The following is a 13,269-nucleotide window of genomic DNA, read 5'->3' on the forward strand; positions in this document are numbered from 1 at the left end:
TCGTCATGGCGGAGGAGACGAATTGTCGAGAGGGGGAGGGGGAGGGGGAGGGGGAGGGAGCTCAGGATGTGGTGGTAAGTTCTTCCATGTCTTTATATGAGTTGGTCTGATGTATCACACAGGCGGGGGCGGTGGATCCTGATCTCTTAAACTGCACCACAGCAGTATCTCAGGTCAATCGCCGGAGAGATCTGCAGACTTGGTCCTGCGGTAGTAACTATATTAGAGAAAGCTCGATTAGTTCATGACCCTCTTCAATCCGTGATAACGAGAAGGAAGGGGAGGAACGAGTCTGTAAGGATGTTGCCTTGATCACCTGACACATGCGTGTATCTTCACATGATCGCTGTTTCCATATGAAGATATGTAGCGCAGATATTAGATGGGACTTCAGTAAATTGGTATATAATTTGACTGTTTCAGTTCTGATATTATGATATAGTATATTGAAGTAAGTTATTCAAGTGAGCATGCTCGACATTAGATGTCTTGCTTAGCACTCAGACTCAGCTCCTGGGGTATAGTAACGAATGGACGCCTCAGTACCTCTAAAAGCAACCAGCTCAAACAGCTATAGGTGGGTATAAGCAAAGCAAAATCATGATATCATCTCATCTCATCTCCTCAAAGCCTCCACCATACATAGAAGCGGAATCTCGAGCAAAATTAGTACTAGTGTTGGCGGCAATCATGTATTAGAAGCATTAATCAACGTTTCACGTGAAAAGAGCGTTGGAGTCGAGAAATTTGCGTGGCGCAAAGCACATGCGCAGCATTTCCAAGTCTCCGTTAGATGGGGTATTCGTAGTCCATAGTGAAATGGACCAACTATTTAGCGCTGAGATTTTTCCACGTTTAGACGGCAGAACGGCCGAAGAAGCGACGGCGACCACTGATGCGACATTGTTAGTATCGAATCTCTCACAATGACGGTCATGATTTGACTTACTAGGTAGGAGCAGTGCTATCCTTCCTGACACGGAAAGTGAACCAAAGACCCTGTATCACGATCGTCAGTATGCATCAATAGCCAGCAGGGGGTGTAACAAAACATACCACAAGCGCCGAAGCAAGCCAGACAATAGCAGAGATGAAACTGAACGCTTCAGCAGCCTTCCAGCGACTGCAAGTATTGTTGCGGTAGAGACCACCCCAGTGCCAGATACTGCCGCAGCTGAACTTGTGAATGGCGTTGACAAGGATACCAAATGCGGCAAACCACGCAAGGGAGATGATGACGTCAACTGCGGGAAAGGAACGAGTCAGCAATTGCGGAGGAATAAAGAATGGACATGTGACGACGTACATGGCCAGGAAAAGAATCCAGAGGAAAATGGTATGAGCCATATCAGGCCCAGGAGGATTGATAACCCGGCGACGACTTCGGTGTAGATCCAGCGGGCCTCAGGCCATGCGTCACCGCTATATTGGGCAAGGTAGTGACCGATGATACCGGCGACGACCTATAGAAATCGATAACTTATATTAGCGTTTGAAATAGAGAGCAGAATAATTTTTTATTAATCATATTGAAATACATACCGCACCACAAACAATTTGCGCGACGCGAAAGACAATGGAGATTAGGCGGGAGATAACAGGCATGTTGGCGATTAGGTGATGTGGAGTCGATGCAAATGCAGGGTCGCCAATAGTGTGATGTAGTAGCTGTTGGAGTAAGCACGAAGTAGATAGCTAGCGTCACTGAAGTAGGAACGAGAAGTAAATCGGTAGGATAACCAGCAAGAAGCGACGAGAGAAAAGAAGATGAGGTGGAGGTGTGATTTAAATAATCGAAATGACGATCAAGCAAGCTTCTCAGAGGAGCCGATGATCCGCAACACGAATTTTGCTGGGCGAGGAAACACCAAGAAAGACGAGGGGGGAACATAAATTTCCCTTGCTCATCGACTCCTTTCTGGTAATTCTAGTCTGTTCTGATCACCGGGTCTGCCAGTGACATGACATCGCTTTTGAGACTACGATTGGCCAGCCCACAATCTTGCGTCCTGCCCAACGTTCAGTGCGCAACATTCTCCTCAACCAGGCTGGGTAACTGATCGACCCGCTGGCAAGAAGTGGATGGGGATAGGGTGGGAAGTTTCTACAAAGTATAAAGTAAATTTTTCCTTCTTTTCAATTCGGTGTGAAGAAACTAAATTAATTAGTGGTCCTTTTTGATCGGGTGAGAGCGTCACAATGCTACGATGGGCTGTGTTTGCGCCGAGTCCCCAGCTATAGGTACCAAGCTATCATCCTATGGTCCAACTTATAGGCAACCATCAAAGAAGTGCCACATATAGAATCACTCAGCCACCTTTTATACATTTCATCGTATAATCTGCAGAGCGACCTGCTTTAAGGCTGAACCACTCGCTTGAAGAAAATGCTGCTGGAGAATCGTACCTATTGCTATCCACTGGTCCCCATCACTAGGCTATTGTTCCTCTCCACCGCACATCCACCCGCTAACTTCAATAGCGCCCCGACTTTACCCCCTCCGGTTTAGGGGATCGTTGCCAGTCCCTTCTTTTCTCCTAGTGGGTGTGACTGACCCATGTTTATCCCGCCCTGTGGATGGAGTATTCGCTGGAGTCGGTCCATCCGACTGCTCATCTATCCTACCGGATGACCCAGGACTTAATAATCTGATCGGTCACCTAACTATGGAAGGGAAATGGAAAAAAAAAAAAAAAAAAGGGGGAGGGTAAAACAGCTGAAAAATCAACATGCGAAAAGAAACAACCAAAACCGTAAACAGTGGTAGTGGCTGTGACGTCAGGGGAGATGCGTGGCAGCCTAGAACACGTAGTTTTAATGTGGCGCTGCCAGTAAAGGTTGTTGTTGTTGTACAGGAACCAGTGGGCACGACGTAGTAGAAGCCATTAATTTGCAGATAGTCGGTGATATCTTGTTACTATAGTTAACTAAGCTGCCCTCGTAATTAGTAACACACCTACGTCATTTCTTCACATTCCGATCGTCTTGAGTGACAGCAGTCGGGATTCCAAAGCCTGGCCGGTAGTCGGGCCCTTCTCATTAGTGGTGGGTGTTGCCTGATCTATCTACTTGCTACTAAAGAACTCCGTAGGGTAGTCTACGAAGTACGTGTTGGCAACAAAAATCTGATGATGGAGAACTTAACACTGTTCTAGGCTTCTTTTATTGGTAATATCCTCCGAATTTCACCAACCAGGGGTGACCCTATAAATCGGACAGACCCCGAAGTTCTAGGGTTTAGCGCGTGGAAACCTTAAGTTTACGGCAACGAAAAGGGGCGCAACGCCGGAGATTCTTTCCACGGGCGTTGGCTGTGTCACATGTCACAGCACGCCCTTGGACTAACTATTTAGAAGACGACATCCCATTTCCGCTTACCCGGCTGGCACATTTCCCCGTTATGAATATATCCTAGTTAGACTCTTATTAATTTTACATTAACTTCACTATGAAAAGTACGGTTTATACACTCCCATCCTACCTGCTTAATTTACCTAAATTATGTATTATGCTCGCTCGACCTACCAAAATATGCGCCCATTATGATACACCAGTATGAGTCCGACCCATGAGCCTGGCTCTACTGGAAACTCTGGAGAACCATAATATCTAGACAGTCTTTCTGAACGTGTGTGCTACTTTTACCGACCGGGATTAGATCATGCATGCTACTACAATAAATCAGATTGATATGGACCTGCAGGCCACTACTAGTCTGGAAGATACCAAGTACTGAATAAGTACAAGTTATCCCTACATCGACCCAGTCGCGTACCTACCATCTCCTGAGGAGCCTATACGCATGGCAACGTAACCAAGGCATTCTGAAAGATCGGGCCAGAAAAAGACACCGCTGCCTCGCGGTCTCTATCGTCTTCTGCGAGCGAATGGAAAGCCTACTCCTCTATGAGAACTGCATTTAGACTCCTGACTATGATGGACCGAAGGCTGAACTTACCTACCTGGCCCATACTTGAGGTTACTACTAGCCAGATTTCTACGGCCCCCTGCAGAATTATACTATAGGCAGTGTGGCCTGAACTTGAGGCTCCTCGACCCGCTTTTGGTGACAACGGTCACCAGCAATGTCCATGTTGATCATATCAGCAGAATGCTCCGACTTTGTCAGTTCTGCTCCTCCTCAGTTCCCCACAGACTCACTTTGAATGTGCATGACCAAGGCTCATGGGTGATGTCGCGTGTTAGACGGATGCCATCCTGCAGTAGATCTTTCGAGACGGTGTATGAATTAAGGTGTTATTTGCAGGTGTTCGATCCTATATATCATACGGCTGGTCCGCAAAGATCTGGCTTTCAAAGAGTGACCCTAACGTTAGCAAACATCACATCCGAATAGAACCCGCAAGTAATATCAGGACAACACTCGGACTGAGACCGCAGCTAACGCGAAGAGCAGACCGATATCGGCAGCTATTTCATTCGGGCTCAAGTCATCACTCGCATGCGCCTCATAACTGGCTATTTGCTGAGACGTCAGACTTCCAAACATAGCAACGAAGAATGGATAGAGGGGATGTATACATGGAGGAAAGTCGGTCGCGGGCTTCTGACCGGCAGCCTTAGATCGAGCACATACTGCCATTGACGGAAAGCATAGCCGCAAGAGGGGAGAGACAAAAACCGCCACAATCCTGGAATCAGTATCCAATCGCCTCACAGCAAGCACAACCTCCAGACTGAAAGATTGTACGGCTGAGCTGCTAGACCGGGATCGTTCAAAATCAGCCAATACTGTCCATCCAATGGCCATAATGATCGTCGACGTGCACCTGTCGGTGCCTGCCAGCGCCGCATGGATCATGGTTCGGGCCTTGTCTAATCCCCACTACAAGTGGATACTTGCGGGCAATTCCCCCTCATCACATCAAAGAATCGCCTACACTAACAACCATCCCAGCATGTTAGTGAGAGACAAATGTCACACGAACGCGTAGTTGGCACAATCACAGAAACAGGGGATGCCTGTCACTTTGTCTACTTATTTCCACCGTCACCCCGCGCTGCTCCCCGTCCCTCCAAACCCCCATCTATGTTTCTGGCATATCCTAACAATCCCATTCCAACCCAACCCCCATGAACATGTCCACTGAAAACCATGAAAGCACCTCACCATCCGGTATCCTCCTACTAGGCAGCATCCCCCTCTCCTCAACCGAAGAAGTCTTCCACAAGATCCCCGCCGCACTACCAGACCGACTCTTCTCCATCCCCGACGGCGAAACCGGCATCCGCGACAACTACATCCGGTGGCAAGTCGACAGCTTCCCCAAGGAAGCCATCCACCACTTCCTCGGAGGAACCGATCTACCCGCCGACCATCCCGGCTTCACCCTGAACGACATCAAGCCAACCCGATACGACACAGTCGCACTCGAATCCTACCAAACCTTCCTCAAGCTCCGAGACCAAAAGATCATCCCCTCGGGAGTCCGCTTCCAAGTCTCCCTCCCCCTACCCCTGAACTGCGTGCAGGGCCACACACGCGCAGAATTCCACGCCCAGCTGGACCCCCTGTACGAGCAGCGCATGATCGAATCAGTCCAATCCATCATCCAGAACATCCCTGCCCACGACCTCGCCCTGCAATGGGATGTCTGCTTCGAGGTCACAGCGCTTGAGAACGAGCGCGGCCGGCTCCCAGACCCCTTCTTCAAGCCTCATTTCTCGCCAGTGATGGAGGGCGTGCTAGAGCGTATTCAACGCGTCAGCGACATCGCTCTCATCCCCGCTGGAGTCCCGCTTGGATTCCACCTGTGCTACGGGGACCTGGGGCACAAGCATTTCGTCGAGCCGGAGGATCTCGGTCTTCTGGTTGAGCTGGCGAATAATATCTTCGAGCGTATTCAGCCTCGTCCGGTTGATTGGGTGCATATGCCTGTGTCTAAGGATCGGGATGATGTTGCTTACTTTGAGCCCCTGAGGGGGCTGAAGATGGGCAAAGATACCAAGTTGTATTTGGGGGTCGTGCATGCCTATGATGAGGAGGGCACTCGCCGGAGAATCCAGACGGCTAAGTCAGTCGTGTCGGACTTTGGGGTCGCGACTGAGTGTGGGATGGGACGGACTCCAGCTGAGGAGCTAAACAGCATTCTGGAAATATCTAGAAATGTGTCTTCGCCGGTGTGGTTATAGATTTGTGCCGTGTGGTGAGGGGCTTTTGTTTGCACTTTGGAGTACGTAGTGTGTATAGAGTAATGAGCAGTGAAAAATATCGTCTATTTCTGTTTAGTATGCGGTGAACTATGCGATGAGCATGCTTGAACATTAGGAATCTTTCGTGCTGAAACATCTGTGGCACCCGTTTGCTGAGTGGCCAGCGATATAGCGTTTTGATCTACTACTTGGCAACATGCTGTGTTAACAATTTTGCCGGATGGCCGCTAATCATTGCCGTAGCTGACTTTCATCCGATGTAAGGGAGTGCACAAGATCTACATAAATACAGGGAGTGTCCACCAAGGAGCGCACAATGTCCGCTTTTATTCAGAGTCACAGCGCAGCTGTTCTCATGGCTATTTTCATATTAGGCTATTGGTACATTGAAAGCATGGCGTTAAACACCACGAAACAGCAAGCTGTCGTTTGCAGGATATCTCAATTCGCGTCCCTCGAAAGAAAACGAGACGAAAGATTAACGAGTAAGGGAATCCAGGAGGTAAGACATTAACGAATTAGACCGGCCATTCATCTGTCGTACTACACGTGCTTCCGATCAGCAAGAAACCATTCCATGACGGTGCGGAAAACCCCCTTCGCGCCGCTCTCAACCACGTCTCCATGGCAAGGAATCAGGCGATTGAAGTCCCACTTGTCGATTCTGCGGATGGACTCGGTGAAAGCCTGCCGATCTCCACTGGACAGGATATACCAGACGAATCTCTTCTGCCAAGTCGCAGGTGAAGAAGCGGACATCAATGGAGAGACCATCTTGGTGAAAACACCTGATGTGGCGCTCTCCTGAGTCCTGGAGTACTGCTCCCTCGCAGGCAGGTTGAACAAAAGATCCGCCTCAATGAGCGAGCGGGACGGGCGATGGTAGAAGACAAGTTCGCGCGAAGGGTGGCCATGCACATATTCCGTCTCGAATTCCGCGTCAAACTCTTCCGAGATCTTCTGTTTTCCATTGGCGTCCTTGCGGAAAACATGTTCGAAAGGTGCGGAATCCTTGGTTTTGGGGTTGGACTGGCGCTTTTCCCAGAGCCCTTCGGGAGCGATAATGGCAGCATCAGGGAATGCCTCCTTCCAGGCGGTCAAGTGAATATGATGTTCCATATCCAGAGCTGCGATGTATTTGACGTTGCCTCCGAGACCGGTAATGGTTTCACGCACTTCTTGAGTCAAATTAACAGGAGAGAAGACGGCGACGGAACCGGTTTCCATTTTGACTATTTTCACCGACGTTGTAAGATACCATTAGCAAGACATGCGCACATTAAATTTGAATCACAATGACACCGGGAAAGTGTGAGCCTGAGTAAGAAAAAAGGAAATGAAGTGCGAACCAAGTGTACCACGTCCACCAAACTTGAGCCGACCGAAACGCGCAAATGGCAAGCTTAAGGTAATGACGTTGGAAGTCACATTGCGGATCACCATGACCTCTGAAGGATTGGCGGGGAAGAGCTGGGGCGCCATGATGAATATTGTGCGGCGGAGCAGCGTGTTGGTGAAACCAGGCTGCGGACAGGTGAAAGACCACGAGAGTCTAGTGATGTGAGAGTGTGTACAAAAGAAGATAAGGTCGCGATCGATCGGGGACGAGCAGTAGCTCTGCCTGGGGAATTCACTCGGGCGTAAAGCCTATGACGTAAGGCACCCAGGGCCCGTCCTCTTGTGTTCCCGCAACCAGCAGGAACAATTTGGTGTTACGTGCCTGGTGAATATTTCCGGAAGGTGCTAGCTATTAGCATTTACTATGTATTTAGCTAACTCCAACTTGCCAGTCCTCGAGGAAAGTCGGACCAACCATTAACTCTTTTTGCATCTCCACATAAGCTGTCAACCACATGCCAATTGTAAGGTACTCAGCTTGGGTGGGGTTTGAATTGGAGATAGAGTTGGGAGCTTGGCTGTCTTTGAACCAATGACGATTTGGCCAGCAGCACTAGTTACCCTCCAGGGACCAGTGTTTATCCCTCTGCTGGATGCAAAACCTTGGGGACAAGCTCTGCGATACTATACTAGTTGTGGACCACACTCTGTATCTAGTTCATTCAGGACACCCATACGCCGTGACAAAATTCATGCTCAAAATTCATACCAACACCGTTCACACCAAATGGGTATCACGTTATCCACAGACACATAATCAAAGCACTCCCACAGAATATAAACAATACACAACGCACTTCTCCAAACCCATTCTAGTCATCTGAAATTAGCCTTGCCAGGATTGTGCTGTATTTTGCGTCTCTTCCTCCCGATGAGGAATGATGGAGTCTTTGATGTCATAGACTTGGATCAACTCTTGCCAGGTCTCAAAGTCGAGTGTGAAAATGGCCTGACGCTTCTTAATGCCCTTTCTCTGGGCCTCACTAGGCGCATGAGGCTTTGCCGAATCTGTTTGAGAATGGTCAATTAAATGCTCATATCATGTAGGGTACTGAGCAGGACTCACGCAAAGTGGGCATGCCCCGGCTATCCACCGCGATTCCAACCAAGCCGTCCCGGACCAAAAAGCTAACGTAGAATAGATTTTCCACACTTTGTCCGAAAGAGTGCGGGTTAATGCAGAATTGGAACAGAGGAACACCTCCATCATCGGCCACATTGTTCCTCGCCATCACCTCTTGCACCGTATCTTCGTCGGGGTCATCCGGCAACTGCGACAATTCTGCCTCTACCACATCTTGTCCGTTGTTTTGGGTTCTAGCCAGAAGTCGATTGATGCTGGCACACATAGTCGTCAAATTCGATGTTTCTTGCCTGTCCAGATCTTTTTCTTGCAGTTCTTGCGGTGCAACGGCCCGTGCTGGGTCGATTCGTTCGCGGGCTCTTCGTACTGGTTGCTGCCGGACGCGCTTCTGTACTGAAAGCGGTCCCAGCAGGAAGCCAGGAACTGACGGTCGGGCATTACTGCAGAAACAAGCAGCGCGCCCGAGCCAGTCCCAGTTCATCGCATCCCCTTGATCCTCGTCGCTGTCGTTGGGGTCCATCTGACTCCTTCCGATACCCGTGCGCCGCCGTTGGGTGCTGGAAGGCATCGAAACTTGGGAATCCGCAGGCGCCCGGCGCATGAAAGAGATACACTTAGAGACAAACTCATCCACATCTATCCCTGCACTAGCATCCCCCAGCACCAACTGTGCCGTCTTTTTGTATGACAGATCAGCCGCTTGAACAAGCAGGCGAGAATCGATGGTTGCGTCAGAAGTCTGCTTGACATTCTCAAAGATGTCGTTCGCTTTCTTGATGGTGTCACGCAGGCCATGGTTGCCAGCCTGTAAATATTCATTCCTAGAGTCTACCATAAACCATGTCAGACTCGGCGGTAAGATACAGAGCCACAGCCAGCCTTACCGTTGAGGTCCCGCGTCAAATCTCTGAGGCCCTTACGAACTTGTCGCCTTTCTCGGTGGTCTTGATCCGGATCGTAAAACTGATTGGCACTATTCCGTGTCGCCTGCGACGCTACTTGAGACTGGGTGGCTTGCACATTCGAGTCTCTTGCTGATAGTCGAGCTCGCTTAGCTCTACGGGCGTGTGCCATCGTTTGCGGCTGGTTTCTTTTGGTGTTCCCTGTTGCACTTGAACTATTCTCCTTATCGGATGGCGATCCTTGCGACACAGGGTGGTTCGGATATGTAGAGGAAAGAGGAGGTGCCATCTCTAGCCGCCGGGCAGATATTCTGCGACAACACACCGTTGGGGAGGAGGGGTTGACAAAGAACACGATTGGGGCCGCCTCAGGTCGAGTGGCTAAAGGGTAGTAAGACAAAGGACAGGTACAAAGAAGGTCTTGAATTAAAAAGAGGCATAAGCAGATGCGTTGCAAATCAGCATTAGCTACGGGCTCATCGAGTCCCCGATAGCAACCTGTGATATCTTTCTCTCCGGGATATTTCTTTCTTGGTCGCCAAATACAGGCAAACCGACCGAAGCGCGCGTTGAACGCGTGCTGCACGTGATACCGGAAGACCCCGCGTCATTGCTGGCTGTTGCCCCAGGCCTCCCGCCAATCAGCCGCTGCGGCTCCATTGGGTCTCCGGCCGGAGCTCCCCATCCAATGTCACCCGCCGCTCACTTCCCCGGCAACCCAGTCCCGAGTCCTCATTTCATACTTGCAATGAAGGGCGTGTGGTTACATATACGGTGGACACAAATGGCCCTGAGCTAACGATGGAGGCCTTTACCTTTACTGTGTCCACTCAGGTGGATTTTCCAATTCATGTGAAGATGTATGTGTGCCTTGGTTTCCCTTGATCCAACAACAATCGAGCAAGTTGGCTAACTTTGGATGGATGTAGTGGCTCATTGGAAGGGAAGCAGAAGCAAGCGCCTTTCTCCCTCCTTTTGAAACATCCAGAATTGCGTCACATCGGTTCCGCGCAGAATCCCGTCTCCGACCTCTTCGTGACCATCCAACTATGGTCAGATTCCAAAGCCTTGGGCGTGCCTTTGCAGACCTCATATAAGGCCTTCAAGTCCGCTCGAGCCTGGAATGAATGGCTGCAGCTGCCGATATCAATAAAGGATGCTCCCCTCAAAAGTCAACTGGCGATTACCGTTTGGGATCTCTCCCCGTTTGGCGGCGAAGGAGCGCTCGGACACTATGTGCCTTTTGGCGGAACGACTATACCGTTATTTGACGGAGAAGGCAAATTGAAGATGGGCAGGCAGAAATGCAAGATATATCGTCACCGAGCCGCGGATGGTTTCTCCACAACGACAACGCCGTCAACACCGCCTCCGAAACGTCGGAAGAACAACGTCCCAGATCCGCTAGGCCCATCGGAAGAGGAGATGGAGCTAGAACGCATCGAAGTTTTGATCAAGAAGCATGAGATGGGGGAAATACCACGCATTGACTGGATGGACCAACTAGTCTTTCGCCAGCTGGAAAGGCTCAAACTCAATGCCGAGGAGGCTGCAAGGAAACGAGCCTTACGCCTGAAAGCTACGAAACAGAAGCGCTCGGAGCATGGCGGGGATGAGGACGACTCAGATGATGACGATGTGGACGATGAAAACTTCATCCTCTACGTTGAGTTTCCGCGCTTTGATCACCCCATCGTCTGGTCCGATCATGAGTATCCAGCCCCTCCAATGTCGTCCTACTCCCAAGGTGCGCCTGCAACTGCAAATCCCGCCTTAAAACCCGTACCGGAAGTTCGCTTTGGTCCGGGAATAGAGGGCGCGGATGGTGGCGGAGTCATCAGAATATACGACCCTGAAGTTGGTCAAACCGGTAATCCATGTGAAGACAAGCATCGGAGACTGATCCGTAGCCATCGGACGGGCATCATGGATCGTGATTTGAAACCAAACCCCAAAATTCGCGATGAACTCAACGTAATTCTGTCATACGAGCCCACGCAGGATCTCACCGCTGAGGAGAAAGACCTTGTTTGGCGATTCCGATACTACCTAACCCGTGAGAAGAGAGCGCTGACTAAGTTTGTCAAGTCGGTCAACTGGAGGGATGTTGGTGAAGCGCATCAAGCCGTCGAGATACTACCCAAATGGACCGAAATTGATGTAGACGATGCTCTTGAGTTGCTTGGACCGACTTTCGATAATCCTGCAGTTCGTTCATATGCAGTTGAAAGACTGCGCAAGGCGGACGATGAAGAGCTACTTCTTTACCTGCTACAACTTGTACAGGCTCTGAAATATGAAGAACACTCTCACGGTGATGTTGATGACGCCGCCCACGATTCGTCTTTGGCCAACTTCCTTATAGCCCGCGCTGCGAACAATTTCAAATTAGGCAACTACCTACATTGGTACCTTATGGTTGAATGCGACGATGCAGGGCCAGGAACATTGTCAGCACAGCGTAGACTCTTCGCACGCGTGGAATACTACTTCATGGCAGAGCTCGAGAAAGTCCACCCGGAGCATCGCAAGACCCTCCTGCGCCAAGGCGAACTGGTCACTATACTCACAAAGATCGCCAAAGACGTCCGGTTCTCGCGCGAGAACCGGGTCCTCAAGATCGAACGACTGAAGCAGTGCCTCAAGGATCCGAAGAACGACATGCTACACATCGACCCTCCACTGCCACTGCCCCTGGACCCGGAAATCCAGGTCACCGGGTGCTATCCGGACGAAGCAAATGTCTTCAAATCCTCCCTCTCCCCTCTCCAAGTCATGTTCAAGACCTCCGACGGACGGAAATTCCCCATCCTGTTCAAAATTGGCGACGACCTCCGCCAAGACCAACTTGTCATCCAAATCATCATCCTAATGGATCGACTCCTCCAAAAGGAGAACCTCGACCTCAAACTCACCCCCTACCGCATCCTAGCCACCAACTCCACCGCCGGCGCCGTCCAATTCATCCCCTCGGCCTCCCTTTCCGCCATCTCCGCCAAATACAAATCCGTCCTCGCCTATCTCAAAGCAAACAACCCAGACGACAGCGAACCCCTCGGCGTCCGCAAAGAAACAATGGACACCTACATCAAATCCTGCGCCGGCTACTGCGTAATTACCTACCTCCTCGGCGTCGGCGACCGCCACCTCGAGAACCTCCTCCTCGCCCCCGATGGCCACTTCTTCCACGCCGACTTCGGCTTTATCCTCGGCCGAGACCCCAAGCCGTTCGCACCCATGATGAAACTCTGCAAGGAGATGGTCGAGGGCATGGGCGGGACTACCTCCCCCTTGTATCTCCAGTTCAAGCAGTATTGCTTCACAGCGTATACCACGCTGCGCAAATCGGCGAATCTCATCCTTAACCTGTTCAGTCTGATGGTCGATGCGAATATTCCTGATATTCGGGTCGAGCCCGATAAGGCTGTTTTGAAGGTGAAGGAGAGGTTCCATCTGGAGATGTCAGAAGAAGAGGCCATTCGGCATTTCGAACAGCTTATTAGTGATAGTGTTAATGCCATCTTTGGGGTTGTGATTGATCGGTTGCATGAGTTTGTGCAGGGGTGGAGGGCTTAGGTGGCTGGCATTTTTAGTGGATTCCTAGCTCATTCTGCTGTTTCGTTGAAGGGGGGGGGGGGGAGTTTATGGCGCATACCACCGATTAAATGGTTCACTGATGTATTGATTGATACCCTGCCTTTGAAGCGGTGG

At 50.4% G+C, this 13,269-nt stretch overlaps 4 protein-coding genes across 4 annotated transcripts; 2 read left to right on the plus strand and 2 right to left on the minus strand.

The window, feature by feature from the left end:
* Positions 1–412: 412 nt before the first annotated feature.
* Positions 413–1,848, minus strand: BO79DRAFT_205723 (MARVEL domain-containing protein). The gene is made up of 5 exons (XM_025681869.1): positions 1,543–1,848; positions 1,307–1,463; positions 1,057–1,244; positions 950–999; positions 413–892 (listed from the first exon to the last, which is right to left on the minus strand). The coding sequence occupies exons 1-5, from the start codon at positions 1,603–1,605 to the stop codon at positions 856–858; spliced, it is 495 nt and encodes a 164-aa protein (XP_025533752.1). The 5' UTR covers positions 1,606–1,848; the 3' UTR covers positions 413–855.
* A 3,205-nt stretch (positions 1,849–5,053) lies between these two features.
* BO79DRAFT_212202 (uncharacterized protein) lies at positions 5,054–6,237 on the plus strand. Its single transcript, XM_025683158.1, has one exon. The coding sequence runs from the start codon at positions 5,101–5,103 to the stop codon at positions 6,151–6,153; it is 1,053 nt and encodes a 350-aa protein (XP_025533753.1). The 5' UTR covers positions 5,054–5,100; the 3' UTR covers positions 6,154–6,237.
* Positions 6,238–6,494: 257 nt separating this feature from the next.
* BO79DRAFT_241530 (non-structural maintenance of chromosomes element 4 family protein) lies at positions 6,495–9,941 on the minus strand. Its single transcript, XM_025685130.1, has 5 exons — positions 9,541–9,941; positions 8,639–9,484; positions 8,477–8,580; positions 7,891–7,894; positions 6,495–7,406 (listed from the first exon to the last, which is right to left on the minus strand). The coding sequence occupies exons 1-5, from the start codon at positions 9,845–9,847 to the stop codon at positions 6,718–6,720; spliced, it is 1,950 nt and encodes a 649-aa protein (XP_025533754.1). The 5' UTR covers positions 9,848–9,941; the 3' UTR covers positions 6,495–6,717.
* A 379-nt stretch (positions 9,942–10,320) lies between these two features.
* Positions 10,321–13,141, plus strand: BO79DRAFT_291566 (phosphatidylinositol 3-kinase VPS34). The gene is made up of 2 exons (XM_025689018.1): positions 10,321–10,418; positions 10,488–13,141. Exons 1-2 carry the CDS (start codon positions 10,360–10,362, stop codon positions 13,132–13,134), a joined length of 2,706 nt encoding a protein of 901 aa, XP_025533755.1. The 5' UTR covers positions 10,321–10,359; the 3' UTR covers positions 13,135–13,141.
* The last annotated feature ends 128 nt before the right edge of the window (positions 13,142–13,269 follow it).

This window comes from Aspergillus costaricaensis (genome assembly GCF_003184835.1).
Source record: "Aspergillus costaricaensis CBS 115574 unplaced genomic scaffold BO79scaffold_70, whole genome shotgun sequence".
Classification (NCBI taxonomy): Eukaryota; Fungi; Ascomycota; class Eurotiomycetes; order Eurotiales; family Aspergillaceae; genus Aspergillus; species Aspergillus costaricensis.

What these genes read in the sequence shown, in the direction of transcription:
- BO79DRAFT_205723 (XM_025681869.1), bottom strand. Translation starts at nt 1,605, where the DNA reads ATGCCTGTTATCTCCCGCCTAATCTCCATTGTCTTTCGCGTCGCGCAA. An exon ending in CGCAAATTGTTTGTGGTGCG is followed by an intron (nt 1,464 to 1,542) that starts GTATGTATTTCA and finishes CGATTTCTATAG; the next exon opens with GTCGTCGCCGGTATCATCGG. An exon ending in GGCTTGCTTCGGCGCTTGTG is followed by an intron (nt 1,000 to 1,056) that starts GTATGTTTTGTT and finishes ATCGTGATACAG; the next exon opens with GGTCTTTGGTTCACTTTCCG.
- BO79DRAFT_212202 (XM_025683158.1), top strand. Translation starts at nt 5,101, where the DNA reads ATGTCCACTGAAAACCATGAAAGCACCTCACCATCCGGTATCCTCCTA.
- BO79DRAFT_241530 (XM_025685130.1), bottom strand. Translation starts at nt 9,847, where the DNA reads ATGGCACCTCCTCTTTCCTCTACATATCCGAACCACCCTGTGTCGCAA. An exon ending in TTTGACGCGGGACCTCAACG is followed by an intron (nt 9,485 to 9,540) that starts GTAAGGCTGGCT and finishes GGTTTATGGTAG; the next exon opens with ACTCTAGGAATGAATATTTA. An exon ending in CCGGGGCATGCCCACTTTGC is followed by an intron (nt 8,581 to 8,638) that starts GTGAGTCCTGCT and finishes ATTCTCAAACAG; the next exon opens with ATTCGGCAAAGCCTCATGCG.
- BO79DRAFT_291566 (XM_025689018.1), top strand. Translation starts at nt 10,360, where the DNA reads ATGGAGGCCTTTACCTTTACTGTGTCCACTCAGGTGGATTTTCCAATT. An exon ending in TTTCCAATTCATGTGAAGAT is followed by an intron (nt 10,419 to 10,487) that starts GTATGTGTGCCT and finishes GGATGGATGTAG; the next exon opens with TGGCTCATTGGAAGGGAAGC.